Here is a 17,556-nt window from a genome sequence, read left to right as displayed (position 1 = left end):
CCAAGTAGTTGCCTACTTAGTCTCCATCAGTTAACTACACAGCAGACATGGACTGCCATGTATGCTTCAATCCCCAGACTCATGAGGTGCAGAGCCCAAAGCCAGCTCAGGACAGCCTGTGCCAAATCCCAGAGGTAAAGGAGACAGGACTGGAAAGCACAGTGGGCAAGCACAAAGCACAAGACGGGAAGGGAAGACCCACGGTTGTCCACGCCCACCACTGACCTGTTTTGGCACTTCTGAATTCGGTGCTGTGGGCTGTGAGACCAGGCTCCTGGTGGAGTGGATCTTGCTGTGCTTTCTGAGGGAATCACACAAGACAGCTAAAGTCAGGACAGCTTTGATTAGATGAAGCACTTTGGGTACTTCAAGCATGGAAGTACCCAAAGCTTTCCTTTCTTTGTCAATGTGAGAGATACACAATATTTTCTAAATGCCGGTGTGGAAAACACTATGTTCTCCTCAGAATCCTGTTCTAGCTGCTGAAGGACTGAGACTGACTGAGCACTGCCTGCTGGCTATGGGGAAAGTCAAGAGGGAGGAGTAGACACCAGGCATCCAAGGCTCTCATCTGCAAGCTAACAATGTATCCATTTGTACATTTCCTTCAGTATTTTCTAGATCAGATCTATGACAGGGATAACGACCAAAGACCATCTTACTCTTTTACACAATGTAGACCAGGAGAAAAAGCTCCCCTGTAAGAAAACAGAGCCGTCAGGGACGACAGTGCGAGCAGTACAGGCCCTTTCTCTTGTCCCCTACCTGTGAACAGGCATTACAGACTTTCAAGTACTCATGAGATGGTGTAACTCCACTCCAGTGTGCACACATCTCTCCACACGGAAAGGCCCCAGGGCGTCTACCTCCTGCATGGTCTTCAACATAACACCTGCTAGTCATCTAAGAAAATCATGGACTTACTATCCTTGGGTATACAGGCAAGGCTGTTTCTGGTGAGCTAGCGGCTTGGATATATAGGCAAGAGCCCACTGGCATCACATTTCTGGGTTCTGGACACGAGAAACCATACCAGACTTATTTCAGCAAAATTAGGATAAAGCATTAAAATGACCTAAACATCTGTTGACAGGGAGTGGGCCCGATAAAAACACAGAGTGCTCTGATTTGCCGGAGCTCCATGTCAAGTCAAATGGACTCACATGAGCTCAGTAGGTGACAAGGTTCTAACACCTGCTCCGTGGATATGGAGTACAGCAGTATTACAAGCCGTGTGTCAGCATGTATAGAAATGAAAATTCACACACCAAGGGCAATCACCCATACACACAAGTATGTCAGCATTGAACTCCAGAAGAGACATAAATCTAGAAGTTTCATTTGGAAAAAGAGAGAGGAAAAAAAAGTTGTGACCCGAGGTAGTTTTTTCTACTAGACACTGTAGCAACATATAAAAAGAACCCAAGAGTTAAGTATGCAAAATACTGATACAGGTTGGGCATCCTATACCCGGAAGTTTGGAACATAAGTAATTGTATTTTGGAATATTTGTACTTATAAATGTGGTATCTTGGAGATAGGATCCTAATCTGAACATGAAATTGATGATTTGTGTCCCATCTACCTTATACACATAGCTTGGAGGCTATTTTATATACTATTTATGACGTACGTTTTTGACTGGAGGCTTTTTTTGTTTGTTTGGTGTTTTTGTTGTTGTTGTTGTTTTTGTTTTTTTTTTGAGACAGGGTTTCTCTGTGTAGCCCTGGCTGTCCTGGAACTCACTTTGTAGACCAGGCTGGCCTCGAACTCAGAAACCTGCCTGCTTCTGCCTCCCAAGTGCTGGGATTAAAGGCGTGCGCCACCACCGCCCGGCGACTGGAGGCTATTTTATATACTATTTATGATGTACATTTTTGACCAGGATCTTTTCAACTCTTCAGATTCCCAGCAGTGCAAACCAGCCTGCAGTTGTTAATGCCAAGTTGTAAGAGTGTAAGTGTCTGCTATACCCTGTCTCTATGCTGGGGCAAATGTTCACAAAAAGCAGAAGAGGGTTAAACACAAACACCCCAGGCTTAGGGAGGCTTAGGACTTCATTTCACTCCTGGCCTTCATCCTAGTCTGGCCCAGGCTCTGCTTCCCCCGTGGGCGGCCCAGAAGGGCTGACATGCTCTAGCCTCTGCAGCTAGCGGGCCAGGGGCCACCTTCTAGTTAGGAGACCTGTGCTACTCGCTCTATGTATTGAGAGTCTCAGGGTCTTCAGATTTAAAGCAGGAAATAAAAGACCACTGACCATGCAGAGCCAGTGTGAAGCAAGGGGCCCTGAACGGTGCCTGGCAAATACCCGGACACACAAGTATCCGCCACCACCACCAACAGCAAGTCCTGCGGCTTCTCTCCCAACCAGAAACATTGGCAAACCACACTTCCGAGTGTGTAAGGACTTCTTAAGGACCAGAACAGGCTTGCGAAGTCCTGTTATCTCTGCTCTGGGTCCACTCAGCCCAATGTCAGCTCTTCCTCCCTCATCTGCCATTGTGCCCTCAGGACATCTTGAGTGAGTAGCTGGGGTCCTAAAATGTTCCTGTCCAACCCTGACTTGCTGAGGTTGAGTGTAACTTGGCCTGGACTGGACAAAGACATCTACGCCATTCCCAGAGAATGGTGTTACATTCTCTTACCTTTCAAACTGCACCTTCTTGTGGCCGCCTTCTTTAACATAATCAAGAACTTGCTTCTGAGTCCGACCACTGAAAGGAAGACCACAGAAGTAAAGGGAGGTATCATGGGGGCGCTTGCCTCTCGGCCAGGTGACAAGAAAAGCAATCCCGAGGGAGCCTTTGGGTTTTCTGTCCATTTGATTTCTCAATATTTTCCTTAGATGTAACAGAGAAGACAGTTAATGAAATAAACCCACTTGATAACCACGGTTGGCTGTGTAGCTGCCATCCCAGGAGTCTAGTCTGCGCAGTCGGTGAGGATGGGGAAAACTGAGTTGTCTACGTATATCTAGGCCAGTGTTCTCTACACAGTGGATTGCCAGCATTGTTTGAAAAATGACTGATAATATAAACCCAAGACGGTTCAGTCTAGGCACCAGCCTGTGATGCAACACCTAAGACAAATGAGACACTCCCTTTTATAAATAAACTTCTCCTGCACAAGAGCAGCCGGGGGACTGACTCAGGGGAACAGCACTTGCCTGGAATGTACAAGGTGCCCGAGTTCAAGTTCCCAGAACCATTAAAAAATAAACGGACACAAGAAACTACAGGCAATCGATGGGGGGAGAGTTAGTTAGTGACCCTGCTTTCTCTGTTTGCTTTCCCTCAAGACAGGGTTTCTCCGTGTAGCACTGGTCGTTCTGGAGCCTGCTATGCAGACCAGGCTGGCTTCCAACTCATCTGTCTGTCTCTGCCTCCCAAGTGCTGGGATACAGACATTTACCTCCCCCCCCCCCCCCCCCCAGCAAATCAGTTTTCTTAGGGCACAGCCTCTTACAGGCTGTCTGGGTTCTAGTAGATGATCCTACACTGGAGCCCATATGGGCAGTGCCACATGGATACATGGGCTTAAAAGAGAGTATGAGAGGTAGGGAAGGAAGAGTGGTGGCCAGCACACAAGAAACTGGGGGAGAAAACACACTCTATCCATGTCCGATATCCTTAAATGATTAAAAAAAAATCAATCTAAACACTGTGCTGGGATCTAACTGTGACTGGCAGACGACTAAGTGGTTCTCGAGAGTTCAAACAGAACTAGAAAGGCAAGGTGGAGCAGGCTAGGATAAGCAGGCCAGCACCCTCATCGGCCACAACCCAGGTCACAGTTTGCCGTATTGATTTGCTGTGAATCACAGCAGCTATGGTGGAGGAAGCCTTAGGAAACTGTTCACATGAAGAGCAAATGGGTTTGTGAAGGGACACCCGTACCTAAACCGGAAGGACGACCCTCGGCTGAAGAGAACAGGCTTTGGCTTTGGCTTAGGTTCTTCGAAGAGTCTGAAGAAGGCATGGTGCTCCACACATATTTTCCAGAAAGACTTGCAGAAGTCTCGGCCGGCCATCAGGAACTCCAAGGTGTCCTGGTATGAGCTCTGAAAGGAATAAACACAGCTTCTGTCTCCCCGGCAATGCTCATAATCTTTCTGATAAAATAGGAAACAAACAAACAAACAAATAGACAAACAAACAAAAAAACCCAACAACAACAACAACAGAAACAAATCTGTCCAATAAAATGGTAATTGTGTCTTGTTAATATGATTGCTAGTTCAAGGATTGAGCAAAATATGCTTGTTCCCAGTGGGGAAACAGGCAGGCAGCCTCGGTGGGGTGGTAGCACCTCTTAGTAGGTCCATCCATACACACACTGTGTTTTCTTGGCTTCTGCTGCCTCCTTAAAAAGTAGTTCAAGTATTAACACACCCCTTCCTTAAAATATCTAAACTGGGTCTGTTCTGCTGTTTTCTTCCCCGTGGCTCCTGTCCAGGGGAACAATTAATTCCACTTTTTTTTTTTTAAATAGCAGATGGCACAGGTCCCCAAGTGGCCCCAAGAGTCACAGAGGAAATGAAATTTCTTCCTTCCTGGGGTACAAAGGTATTAATGATCCTCAGCTGACAAGCATGTCTTTTGATTCTGGAAGAAACACAGAAACTGTCTACTCGGTGTCTCCGATTTCAGTGGGCATGTTACAAAAACACAGGTCACCAGAGTCCTTCACACTCCCAGTAGCTCTGACTGTCTGGGGGCTGTCAAGAGTTCACAGGAACTCAGCTTAGAGTGTGTGCTGCAGTTGTTCCCATATCAACTGGCTTCCTGGAACTGTGACTGCAGTTCCCCACGGAGAATCATTTTATATTGGGGGTGGAGGGTGTGCTTGCTTCCATTCGATCCACACTGCAGCTGGATGTGAGCCTAGGCTGCCCTGGTGACCCCTGTGGGACAAGGACTCAGGTCCAGGTAGGACAGGCATTAGGAATGTACCATCTCTTCTGTGTGGCTTTGGCAGACAGAGAAGACCCTATTCTCTTCCCGGAACCCATCCCAAGAGGACAGCACCCTCAGGGGGTTCTGTACTGCTAAGATGTATTTAGCCTAAGAGAATGAGCTCCTTTGACAGTATAAGGGCAACAGTGGGAGCTAGCAAGCCAGGACAACGTCTGACTAAGTGGGTGAGGAGATGGCAGGAATATGGTGAACGCTGGGGTCCCAGGGCAGAGCCACAGGCTAGACATGCTGCCATAACACAGTTCGAGTTGTTTATTTGGAAGAGAAATGGTTTCCTTTGGTAAGTTCTTGTGTGTCCTTTTTATCCTCCCCCCCAGAACCCAGCATGATAGCAAAAGCATTCCCAAGCTCCTGGATACACAATCCTCCTCGAGCACCTTTAGAGGCCAGCTGCTGGGAAATCTCTGCTGAACGCCGACCTTACCCCACAGGCAAAACCCACTCCGTCTCAGCTCAGCAGGTCCCACGCTTGTGACTTACATTCACGTCAGGTCTGAGCTTGATAAGAAAGCGCTTCCGCTTGAAGCTCAGCTTCCGCACCTTGGCCCAGTTAAAAGCATTGATCTTCGTGAAGCCCTAGGAAAGGAGAGCACCCCATGAGCCAGGCCAGGCATTGTGAGCACATGGAAACCGCAGGTAGAGCGCTTGAGGGTTAGCCCATCATTCAGGAAGATTCCCAGGCCCTGTGTCTATTGCATACCAGACACTCATACAGTGCTATTTCTCACTAGTTACAGAATTGGGCATTCAGACCATGCCTGACTTCACGCAGGGAAGGCACTGGTCAAGGCAATGAAAAGAAGATAAATAAAAATGAAACCATGGCAACCACCACACCAATAACAACCATCTCTCATAGAGGGCCAGGTATTGTACTAAGGGCTTTTTAGATGGTATCTCATCAGACCATACACAAAACTCAGCGAGACAGGTTTATTATCTTCATTTTACAGAAATGGAAACTGCAATATGTATGTGTGCAACCCATGTGTGTGCAACCCGTGTGTGTGCAACAGGTGTGTGTAAATGTACACAGAGCTGACAAGCATCATCCCAAGAGGTAGGATGGGGCAATCAGTCATGGGCTTCAAGATTCATCCCACAAGACTTTCTTCTCACACCACTAAATGGTCCAGCAAGTCTCAATATTTTGATCATAATAAACATAAGCCAAGCACATTAACTTCAATTGTGGTACTTCTCTTCTGTCCTTATGACTTTTGGAAATGTTTAAATGTTTGGTTTGGAAATTTAATGGTCATAAATAAGCATTGAGTTTTATTGTTCCTTAAAATCAGGTATTTGTGGATTATTTGTCAAGGTTAAAAACTGTGGGGAGTGGTTCCTTCTCAGATATCATCCTGCTCCTCAAAGCGCTCTTCCTACAGCACATCAGGATGAGACCCAAGCCCAATTCTTAGGGGTGTGAGTGTATAATATTTGATGTCTGTCATAAATTGATCCTATGTAAAAGAACTGCTACAATTCAAGTGTGTGTGTGTATGCTTGAGAGAGTGTGTGTGTATGCTTAAGTATATGTTTGTGTGTGTGTGGTTTATGCTTGAGAGTGTATATGTGTATCTGTACGCTTGAGTGTGTTGTGTGTGTGTGTGTATCTGCTTGAAAGTGTGTATATGCTTGACAGTGTATGTATAGTAAGGGATATATAGAGACTGTGGGGTGGGTTAGAAGTGTGTGCCTTTTGGAACTTCAGTTTATCAAACTGCAACACTGCAAACCTTTCTCCTATCTATCTGTTAAGTAGCTCTGGTGGTTTTGCACAACAGAAAAGGGTTTTTTACCAATACAAGAATGTCCCTTATTGTAGTTTCACAAGATTCAAATATCTATGCAAATGAACCTACGAAGCTACGCTCTTTATTCGCAAGCCTGCAAATCCTACTTGAAGGAAGCTAGGGTGGGGACAGCCTCAGTCAAATAAAGCCACCCCTCAGCCAGGCATAGAGAGCAGGCTAGCTGCAGGGCAAGGGTCACATGCCCCTAAACACAGGTTAAAAATGCATGAGCAGAGTCTGTCTTGCTGCAAAAGAATTGAATTTTAACTAAGTGTCAAGATGTCGCCTCGAGTAGGGAAGGCATTTACTTGGGGCCTGAGGTCCTCGCTCCTGCACACGGTGTTCTCAGTACAGGCCTACTGGGAGTCATCGGGTTCTATAGATCTATAAGGTCTACTAAACCCAAACAAATCTCTAATGTACAGTCTCCAAGCAGGACAAGCAGGAATGAAACAACCAGACAGACAGACAAACAAAACACCTGAAAGCCAAAGGCCTGGAGGGATGACTTTTCTTGTTTACCTGAAGAGATCCACTAGAGGCCTTAGCCTGGCCACCCACCCATGTTAACCTGGGTAGGGGAGCCCATTCGCCTGCCTGCCTGCCTCCCTCCCTCCCTCCCTCCCTCCCTCCCTCCCTCCCTCCCTCCCTCCCTCCCTCCCTCCCTCCCTCCCCAAGGGAAAGGTGCTGTGTTCCCCACACCTGAAACACTAGAATTCCAGTGTTGGCGACAGCCAGGTTGATCTTGGTGCCTTCCCTGTCCTTGGCAGGGTGTAACCGGATTCCGTACATCTCTAGCCGACGGGCCACCTCTAGGAGCTGGAAATCTGACTCTGCCGGGGTTTGTCCACTGACAAAGCAAGGAGGGAAGAGAAAGGCCAGAGGATTTGAATCCCCCATGTCTATTACTTTGAGACCAAGCAGCTTCTCCTGGGAAATAAAAGGCACTTGACGGCAAGCCACAGGCTGAGCGATCAGATGACACCCACCTCCACCGGCTAACCCCAGAGCCACACAGCGAGGACAAAAGCCCTATTACCCGGTAACACAAAACCTCAAGGTCTATCTCCAGCCCAGCCAGCCCCTCAGAATCTCAGTTTCCTCTGGGTCACGTAAAAGTGAAACACCTCTCTGTCCTCTCTGTGTTAAGCAAGTTTTTCAGCCAGTTTAAGTAAGCTGAACTTGAGAGCAGAATGCCAGGCTGTGTTTCTTCTATTGCCAGGTACAAATGCCTGCCTCTGAGCCACAGAGGGAAGGAAGGCGCTGAGTGTCCTTTGAAGATGTTCTCCCGATCAAAGCAAAGGCCAGAACCTGGGGCTATCACAAAAGTTCTTAAGTGTCCCCGTATTTAACACGGTGCCTGGTTTGACACATACCTCCCATGCTCTGTTAGGATGATTGTCTAATGGCCTGCAAGTCTTACCATCTCCTTTATGTTCCTGGGTCACTCTCTTTCACAGCTAGTTTCTCAACCACTGGTCTTTGCTTTTTTTTTTTTTTTAAAGAGTTCAGAATGGACCACAACACCCCAGTGAAATCCTGCACTCCCTCCTGCAGCCTTTGTTCCATGTCACATAACATGGAGGTGTGTGTGTGCGAGCTCACACTCCTCCCTGTGCCAGTGTGTGTGTGCGAGCTCACGCTCCTCCCTGTGCCAGTGTGTGTGTGCAAGCTCACGCTCCTCCCTGTGCCAGTGTGTGTGTGCGAGCTCACGCTCTTCCCTGTGCCAGTGTGTGTGTGCGAGCTCACGCTCCTCCCTGTGCCAGTGTGTGTGTGCGAGCTCACGCTCCTCCCTGTGCCAGTGTGTGTATGCGAGCTCACGCTCCTCCCTGTGCCAGTGTGTGTGTGTGAGCTCACGCTCCTCCCTGTGCCAGTGTGTGTGTGCGAGCTCACGCTCCTCCCTGTGCCGTGTGTGTGTGTGCGAGCTCACACTCCTCCCTGTGCCAGTGTGTGTGTGCGAGCTCACACTCCTCCCTGTGCCAGTGTGTGTGTGCGAGCTCACATTCCTCCCTGTGCCGGGAGGCAGGCAGCAGCTGCTGGGGTACAATAGGAATCCAGGTACACAACTCACACGTGGCTGTGGTGGAACTCCATGATTCTGTCTTCCAGCGCATCCTGTTGAGGTACGTACTTATTTTTTGCTAAGTGTTCTCTGTCCAAAGCTTCATCGAAATCCCCAATCTCCGCTACAAAGAAATAAAGAAAAAAAAAAGGGGGGGGCCACATAGGATAAACTCTTCAGAATGTGTTACAATCCCTGGGCAGCAAGTACAAAGCTGACAGGTGACACCAGGTAAGCACAACTGGTGGGGACGGAGTGCAGCCTCCGCTTCAGAGTGGGATGTGACCATGGTTCACAATTAGAGCCACGCAGACGGTGACTGCTACTTCTCCTTCATGCTAGGAGTTGTGAAGGAAATTTTAGGCTTATTGGTCTTTTAGTCACACATACTTTGGTTTCTTTTCGGTTTTAAGGTTACTGGGACAATCACACACATCAGAAGGGAACAGCACGTGTTTTGATACAATATGCAACGTGTAGTGACATTATAGCAGCTCTCCTGCTACTTTGTGGGTTCTTCTTTCCTCTGCCTTTCTCCACACACCTTTCTTCCACATTTTCAACCCCCTAACACTAGATAGGAGATCCCTGAATAAAGTCTGGTCCCTGAATGGGGGTGACATGGCTCTTAGGCTACTTCCTGCTGATTAAGGGTGTTATGTTCCTTGGGGCAAGTGTGATATTTGCAGGCAGGATATCTAATTTCTTCTTGTTGGTTCTTCTTTGTGCACTACTACTTAACAAACCATGATTACCACCAACCAACCAATAACCCACCTTACCTCTCAGGGTCCTAGCATTTGTATACCCTCTGAAAAGTTCCCAGAATTCTAAACATCACACAATCATAGAAACTATCTGCAGCTGGCAAAATCATGCCCTTGCTACAGCCTGAGACAAATCATAGTCACCTGCTATGAACAATTTGAAGCAGCCCCATATCCCACACCTGGGGTTAAAATGAAAACATATTAATATATCTGTTGTTGTTTTTTTTTTTAAATCAAAACTCCAAAACCCCAGAAATCATCAGGCTATTGATTAACCATAGCTGGACATGTAAAAACCCAAAATGTTATCAAAGAAGAGATGTCAGAGGCAGGAAAGGTAAACAATTTAACGTGGTTGTTGTTGTTGTTTTACCTTAAGAGTTTATAAAATTCCTTATATTGTCTGGAAATAACAAGTGAGACTGTAATTGCAAAGATTTTTTTCATCCCAGGCAACACAATGTGCTTTCCCATGCAACCACAACATATGTCTGGCAATGAACTTGGTGTGTACACGTCAGGCCTTATGTTCAAAAGAACAACTGTGCTTTATGAGCACCATTGAGTGCAGGTCTGTCAGACTCCTGGGAGGCCTGTCTTTCCTGTGCATCCTGTTACCTGTGTAACAAGCTACCAGAAAGTAGTGTAATGACCCTGCTGCTCAGGGAAGCAAGAGTGTGGTTGCTACCTTTTGTTCAGTCATGCACAGCAGTCTGCCACATCCGGTCCATTTACTCACTATCATCAAGCATGAAGTCTGCTGCCCCACACCACCCTACTGAGACTACCTACCTGTCTTGCACTAAGCTGTGAAAACTCATCTGCAAACACCTGGATGGACTTCACTCACTGGCTTCCCCTGTCATGACGGGTGGGTGATGGTGTTTCCTAACTACCGTTTCTGGATTGAATTCCCAGTCCATCGCAGAGAACAGTGCACAGAGCTGAAGGCTGCCCTGGCCTACAGACACTGTTATCAGCTGCCTGAACGGAAGCTTTGATTTCTGTCTACAGTTTCTTCTATCTGGTCTTGAGAAAGCACCTGTTATTCAAGATTCCTGTTATTCAAGATAGATAATGGGGGCTGGAGAGATGACTCTGGGGTTGAGAGCACTTTTACTGCTCTCGCAGAGGACCTGGGCCCAGTTCCCAGAACTCATACGGCAGCTTGCAGGCACCTGTAACTTGGTTCCAAGGAATCCTATGCAGTCCTGGTGCCTCTGTGGGTACCCAGTCTACGGTGTCCATGCACACATGGGAGCAAACACTCATAAAATAAAACTAAACAGAGGCTGGAGAGATGGCTCAGTGGTTAAGAGCACTCTTCGTTCTTCCAGAGGACCTTAAGTTTGGATGTCATATCAGGAGACTCACCAGCTGCCTATAACTCCAGCTACTCTTATGGCCTCTTTTGACATCTATGGCTACGCATACACATGTGACATACACATAAATACATGTAAATTTGAAAAAGTAGGTCTTTAGAAAGGATAATCATGATTTACAAAGTCTCCGTGAACAAAGAACCAGCATCCACTGCATGCTGCTCTGAAGGGACATCTGGGGCCAGACTCCTGAACCAATGTGACTCTTTCTTCCATGTGGCTCTATTTAGGGATGCGCTGTTTAATACACACTGCTGACTCACACACACAGAGCCATGCCCACGTGCAGCTCACACACCACAGGGATCTTCCCTACCACACACATCACAGTGTGCTCCAGCCCTTCCGCACCCTGTGAGGGTCGAGGTGTACAGCAGTCACCAACAGCAGAAAGATCTGACGTCGGAAAGCGAAGGCAGAACTTCTCTTGTCTAAGTGGGGACATGGGCAGGAGGTGAATCAGAGTCTTCAATGCCCTAGGTGCCTCTGCAAAGGCCATTGAAGGCATGTGTTGATCTGGGGATAAATTTTAGTGACTGGGCAAGTCTGACATGAGACTATCAGTGCAGTAAAGCTAGGTTCTAAGCATTGTAGGAGGCTTCAGTGAAACCTGCGGCAGCTTTGTGTCCTGACACTAAGGATTCACATCCATCGAAGAACACTAAATCCAAGAATGGGATAAAGGAGATCTGGATGAGCTTGTCCATTGTCCACCCAAGCTTCTCTTTGTGAGACGCTAGGTAACACTCTATATTTGTCCTTAAAAAAAAAAAAAAAAAAAAAAAAAAAGTCAAGTATCACCAGAACACAGAAGTCCTAGGTTCTGAGTGAATGTTTAAGGATGTGGTTTACTGCGGCATCTGTGGTAATGGCAACAATAACGCAGATGTGTTCTTTCTGTGACTTCTCATCAGCCAGGCCCTTGTTGTGCTGATTCCAACCCAGTTCCCAACAGAACAGCAAAGAACTTACACTGTACAATGTGTGAGATCAAGAGAGCGGCACTGGTGTCGTTACACGTCAGCCTGCCTTGAGCCAAGTCCTGCTTCACCTGCAGAGCGAACAGGTACCTGTAAAGAGCAACAGAGATGGAGGTCACGCCAAGGAGCTGGAGGGTTGGAGTTCAAAGTAGGCTTCCTCTCGAGAGTCTGAACGCGTAGTAAGAAACTAAGGAAAGATATGTAAAACTAACTAAGGAGAAAGCCTAGAGAATCTTTAAGGGCACCGAAGGAAATGGTGGCTTAGAATTACCCTCTTTTTTTTTTTTTTTTTTTTTTTTTTTTTTTTTGGTTTTTCGAGACAGGGTTTCTCTGTATAGCTCTGGCTGTCCTAGAGCTCACTTTGTAGACCAGGCTGGCCTCGAACTCAGAAATCTGCCTGCCTCTGCCTCCCAAGTGCTGGGATTAAAAGTGTGCACCACCACGCCTGACTAGAATTACCCTCTTAAATATGAGGCCCTGAAGGGGCCTCCAAAGCCAAACCTATGACAACTTGACCACAGAAAAAAATTATTAAAATGAACTGAAGCATACTGGATTATATTTATGAATTAGTAAATTATGAATTGATAAAGATTTACAAATCCACAGTGGTTGAAGGTTGGTGAAAAAAGAACAAAAGAACTGAACGTATCACATTCTACAGCCCAAGGTTAGGTTACTGACTGGGACACTGGTGGCATGAAGGTTGTGGAGGTAACTAAGAGTTGCGAACCTAAGGACGTAGCTGTGAAGCCCTGGAGCGGGGGTGAGGCTGTCACCAAGCCTGTCCTGGAAGAAAGGCAGGTGATGTGGAGGAGGCAGACACTAACCAGCACAGTTACCACTCTCAGAATGCACACAGAGCAACTTCAGTTCCTTCTGAAGCCTGCTGCACAGGAGGGAACTAATGCCTGCAAACGTAAGCCTGGCCTGTAGCCTGGGGAGTCACAGGTCCTAGAGGGGGAGCTACTACTGTTGTCTTACTAAATGGATGTGTCATAAAAATGCTTCCTAAATATTAATGTTTACGCCCATAGTTCCCCTCGGCCTTGGCAAGAGGAGCCTCCTTCTGCAGTGGGCAGTGATGCAGAGACTCATGGCTGCTCAAACTGATGAAGATAAGCAGCCAAAGAGCAGTCACCCTTTAGGGGACATTGACATCCTCCCCACTCTAAGGCTCAGGGAACGTCACAGTCGAGAGATCAGAAAGAACTTAAGAGTCAAAGGATGGAGAGGAGAACTATGAAGTGCTGACTTTGGACATGGAGTGGCTATTGCACCAACGAACTCACTGTGGACCTTGCCACCTGCACAAGGTCAAGGCAGCAAGCCGGGTCAACATCTCAGTGGGCAGCACTAACTGCACCCAGTGAAGTCTTCTTATTTTCTTTTACAGAATTATTTATTTTATGTATGTGAGTACAGTGTTGCTGTCTTCAGACATGTCAGAAGAGGGCATCGGATCCCATTACAGATGATTGTGAGTCACCACGTGGTTGTTGGGAATTAAACTCAGGACCTCTGGTAGAACACCAGTGAGTGTTCTTAACCACTGAGCAATCTCTTCTAATTTTTTAAAAAGCCAATTCAAAACAAAAACAAAACCAGAAACCCAAGAGGACTTGAGGAGGGAAGGGAGTGTATTAGAGGACACTGGCGGACTACACAGGAGACCTGGGGTAGATATGATCAAGATACAATGCATACATGTATGTATATAGGTGTGCATGCATGTATTCATGTATGTATAACAACAACAACACACACACACACACACACAAAGGTGGTGGCTGAAGGCAAATTAGTATTAGGATAGACAGAGAGGTCAAGAAGATGGCAAAATTTGACTTGACAGGACACAAGAGGGGATAACAGGAACAGAACCCCCTCTCTCAACAGCCTCTAATGAACTCCACTCTGGAGAGGCAGTTGGTCAAAAAAAAATCACTTAGGAAGCTGGATGCTAAGGACATTATTTATTTCCCAATGGAGAGATCCGAGTATCACCTCCTCTTTCTACTGCACAGTCTCAGCACTATGTTAGTGACAGATAGAACATTTGGAGTAGATTCTGGTCAAAAATTCTTAATTGAATCCACAGAGACTTTAGATCAAGTTTCCAGTTCTTAAAGGTTTGGAAGAATAAGCACAACAGCAAAAGGAGGCGAGGTGACAAATCAGGGAGGTGTGGTGTTTTGTGGTCCAAGGACAGTGTAGTGAGGAAAACTGAAGAGCCAAGCTGGACTGGGAGAGAAAACTTAAGGACTGAGAGAGGTGTAGGGTGAGTCCCATCAGCGTAACAGGTCACTTAGCGATTGTAGCCTCAGGTGGCCTGGAATTCACTATGCAGACTATGCTAGCCTCTGCCTGCCTCTGCTTCCCAAGTGCTGAGATTAGGGGCATAAGCTATCACACACAGTCTTAATTTAGAAAACACAGAAAAAGAAAAACAACATTTGGGGTGCAACAGAGGAGTTTGGGTTTGGTGAAGGCACTATATAACATGTTAAGGTGAAGGCACTATGTAACATGTAAGGTGAAGGCACTATATAACATGTTAAGGTGAAGGCACTATGTAATATGTAAGGTGAAGGCACTATATAACATGTTAAGGTGAAGGCACTATGTAACATGTAAGGTGAAGGCACTATATAACATGTTAAGGTGAAGGCACTATGTAACATGTAAGGTGAAGGCACTATATAACATGTTAAGGTGAAGGCACTATGTAACATGTAAAGTACATGCTTGTATGTGTAGGATTAGAAGGGATATCATGCTAACGTGATGCACGACCGGAATGAACTATTTCTATGTTCCTAATTAAACATTCTATTTTCCTATAAAGCACAGTTGCTACTCTGTACTAGAGAAGATTGGTTTATTATAGTTTAATGGTGTTAGGGTAGAACCTCGGGTATCACACCTGGTGGGTGTGGTGTTTGGATGAGAAGAGCCCTCACGGTCTTAGATGTTGAATATTTGGTCACCAGTTCACACTGTCACCATTTCATGGTGCAGTTGGGGAGGTTCAGGAGGTGTGGCTTTGTGGAGGGATTTTGTCCCTGTGGGTAGGTTTTGAGAGTTTAAAGATTCCTGACTTTTCAAGATCACCATTTTGGCTTCCTGCTGGTGCTTCAAGATGTGAGCTCTGAGTTGGCTTGCTCAGCCACCACCAGCAACCTCTACGTAGTCTCTGCTCGGCCACCATGGCCTCTAACCACTTGGAGTCATGAGCCCACATGAAACTCTTCTGGGAGCCTCCATGGTCACAGGAACCTTGGTCATGGTCACGGTGCTCTTTTACATCAATAGAAGAGTTCGCTAGACAAGTGCTCTGCTACTTAGCTTGACACAGGTCTATGTTATTTATGGTTTTCATTCATTAAAAAGAAAAAGGCTGCCAACAGTACCTACCAGAGGTTTCCAGAAGAACTAGATGGAGTTGAGTCCACCAGGCTTACCGTGGACAATGGAATGCTCTAAACCCACAGTTACACAGACAGCAGTGGCTAAACTCAGCGGGCTCTCCATCTTACTCATACAGAACAAACCAACCAACCACATGATGTGAATGTGGAAAAGCCACCCAGGTTGAGGGCAAACAGGAGTAGGTCAGGTGCACGAGGGGAGGGGAGAGTGGTCAGAATGCGCATCACACACAAGTGTGAAATTATCAAAGAACAGATTTATCAGACAGGATAATCCAAGGGAAGAAGTAACTGTGACAATTCGGTCACAAATATTAGTGTTAAAAAATGATAACCAATCTTCTTTAAATTGCTTAAGGCAGTTCATTATTTTTTTAAAGGTTTATTTATTTTTATTATATGTAAGTACACTGTAGCTGTCTTCAGACACTCCAGAAGAGGGAGTCAGATCTCATTACAGATGGTTGTGAGCCACCATGTGGTTGCTGGGATTTGAACTTCAGACGTTCGGAAGAGCAGTCGGGTGCTCTTACCCACAGAGCCATCTCACCAGCCCAATACAGTTCATTATTAACAACTAAAAATGCAAAAAGAAAGAAAGAAAAAAAAAGAAAGAAAAAAGAAAAAAGAAAACGTGGTCATTGTGTAGTAAGCAGAAAATATATCAGGGCACTTGGGAGCTGGCAGCCAACAGTGGTGACCTTTGCAACCTCCTTCCTTAGCGAGTGTCTGCTCGGTGCGTGTACTGCTTGGTGAGCCCCCAAAACTGGCTGCCTACCTCTCACTAGACGACCAAAGGGAAGGAAAGTGGAGGCATGAACCAACCTGCTCACGAGCACAGGGGTTCCTGGGGGAAGGGCAGACCTCATTGTTCTGGATCAGGCAGTGGTAACTGTTCACCAAACCCAAGACTTCACAGAGCTACAGGCCTTCATTCTGAACTGGTGTGTGTGTGTGTGTGTGTGTGTGTGTGTGTGTGTGTGTGTATGTTACATTTTAAAACACTGAACCTTAAATATTTGTAAACTCAAACACAAGGTCCAGTGTCTACAGAGCAATGTTCTGAGACATTATTTCTGACCAGAGTCTAGCAGGCTTTTTGAGTGATAACCTCGAGAGGCCTCTGTGACAACAGAGGGCCTTGGAAGTGACTACACGTACGTGGAGGACACATGCTTTTCTTCTGGCTATGTTCAGTCTCTGTTCCCAGGCTGGGGTAACATGAGAAACAGCTTCCTGGACTGACATCATGGCCTTTCCTAACAGGAGCTGTGAGTAGAACGTACTGGCTGTTCTTGCTTCCAGAGACTTAGCGACACCGTTAGTGCTATAAATGGAAGCAATTCCCATCAAGGCCACGGGAGCCCGGCTAACTTACTCAGAAGGCACTAAATGCAGCTACATGTAAACGGTAGCACAAATGCTTCCAGCGGGAACGGCCAGAGGACCTTTGCTTCAGGAGACTAAGGCCCACATCACACACACAATCCCCCTGCTTCTAACTCGGCAACACATTGACAACTTGCTTTGTTTCATTTGGAAGGTCTTCATAGTCTTCCTGTCTAAGTAAAGTTAACCTAGTTTCCCCGTCAGTCAATGGGGACTTTTGCAGGCAGTCTGTAAGAGAATTCTGGTAGAATCTGTGACTGAGAATAGGAACTGAAGACAGACACAGAGAAACAGGAAAATCCATGTGGCTCCATCATCAGCACAAGAGAATTAATTCCGAGCTTTGCCACAAGGAAAGCTGGGGTGGGGGTGGGGTGGGGAAGGAGAGATGGCTCCGTGGCTAAGCGCACTTGTGGCTCCACAGAGGCCTTGGTTCAGACCTCAGTATCCACACAGCAGCTCACGATCTTAACTCCAGTTCCAGGTGGTCTGATGTCCTCTACTGGCCTCTGAGGGGCACTAGGCACACATGTGGTAATCCACGCAAAACACTCATACATATAAAATATCTTTAAATGAGAGAAAACGTAAAGCTAGAATTTCTTATAAAAGGAGCCCCTGGTTACTGTTTTCAACATGAACTCCCAAGTCAGGTCTTCTTCATACCACCAACTGCACTGAATGTACAGATCGATAAATAGAAGGGAATACAGCTTCCGTCGAGCTGCAAAGTGCAACTTAATCTATCTGTAAGAAAATGGGCAGCC

General features: G+C 46.5%; 1 protein-coding gene across 6 annotated transcripts in view; it reads right to left on the bottom strand.

Annotated features, from left to right (window-relative positions):
- The window catches only part of Farp1 (FERM, RhoGEF (Arhgef) and pleckstrin domain protein 1 (chondrocyte-derived)), a 248,577-nt gene that overhangs the window by 41,057 nt on the left and 189,964 nt on the right, over positions 1-17,556 (bottom strand). For all 6 annotated transcript variants that reach the window (XM_006518914.4, NM_134082.3, XM_006518915.3 and 3 more), the window contains exons 6-12: positions 11,962-12,059; positions 8,844-8,958; positions 7,475-7,622; positions 5,457-5,552; positions 3,897-4,060; positions 2,646-2,714; positions 226-301 (exon numbers count right to left, since the gene is read on the bottom strand). In XM_006518914.4, the coding sequence (XP_006518977.1) occupies positions 226-301; positions 2,646-2,714; positions 3,897-4,060; positions 5,457-5,552; positions 7,475-7,622; positions 8,844-8,958; positions 11,962-12,059 (766 nt within the window). The remainder of the gene's footprint in view (positions 1-225; positions 302-2,645; positions 2,715-3,896; positions 4,061-5,456; positions 5,553-7,474; positions 7,623-8,843; positions 8,959-11,961; positions 12,060-17,556) is intronic.

Source organism: Mus musculus, chromosome 14 (assembly GCF_000001635.26).
Source record: "Mus musculus strain C57BL/6J chromosome 14, GRCm38.p6 C57BL/6J".
Classification (NCBI taxonomy): domain Eukaryota; kingdom Metazoa; phylum Chordata; class Mammalia; order Rodentia; family Muridae; genus Mus; species Mus musculus.
The sequence above is the reverse complement of the archived record's forward strand: the minus strand, read 5'-3'. Positions and strand labels throughout refer to the sequence as shown.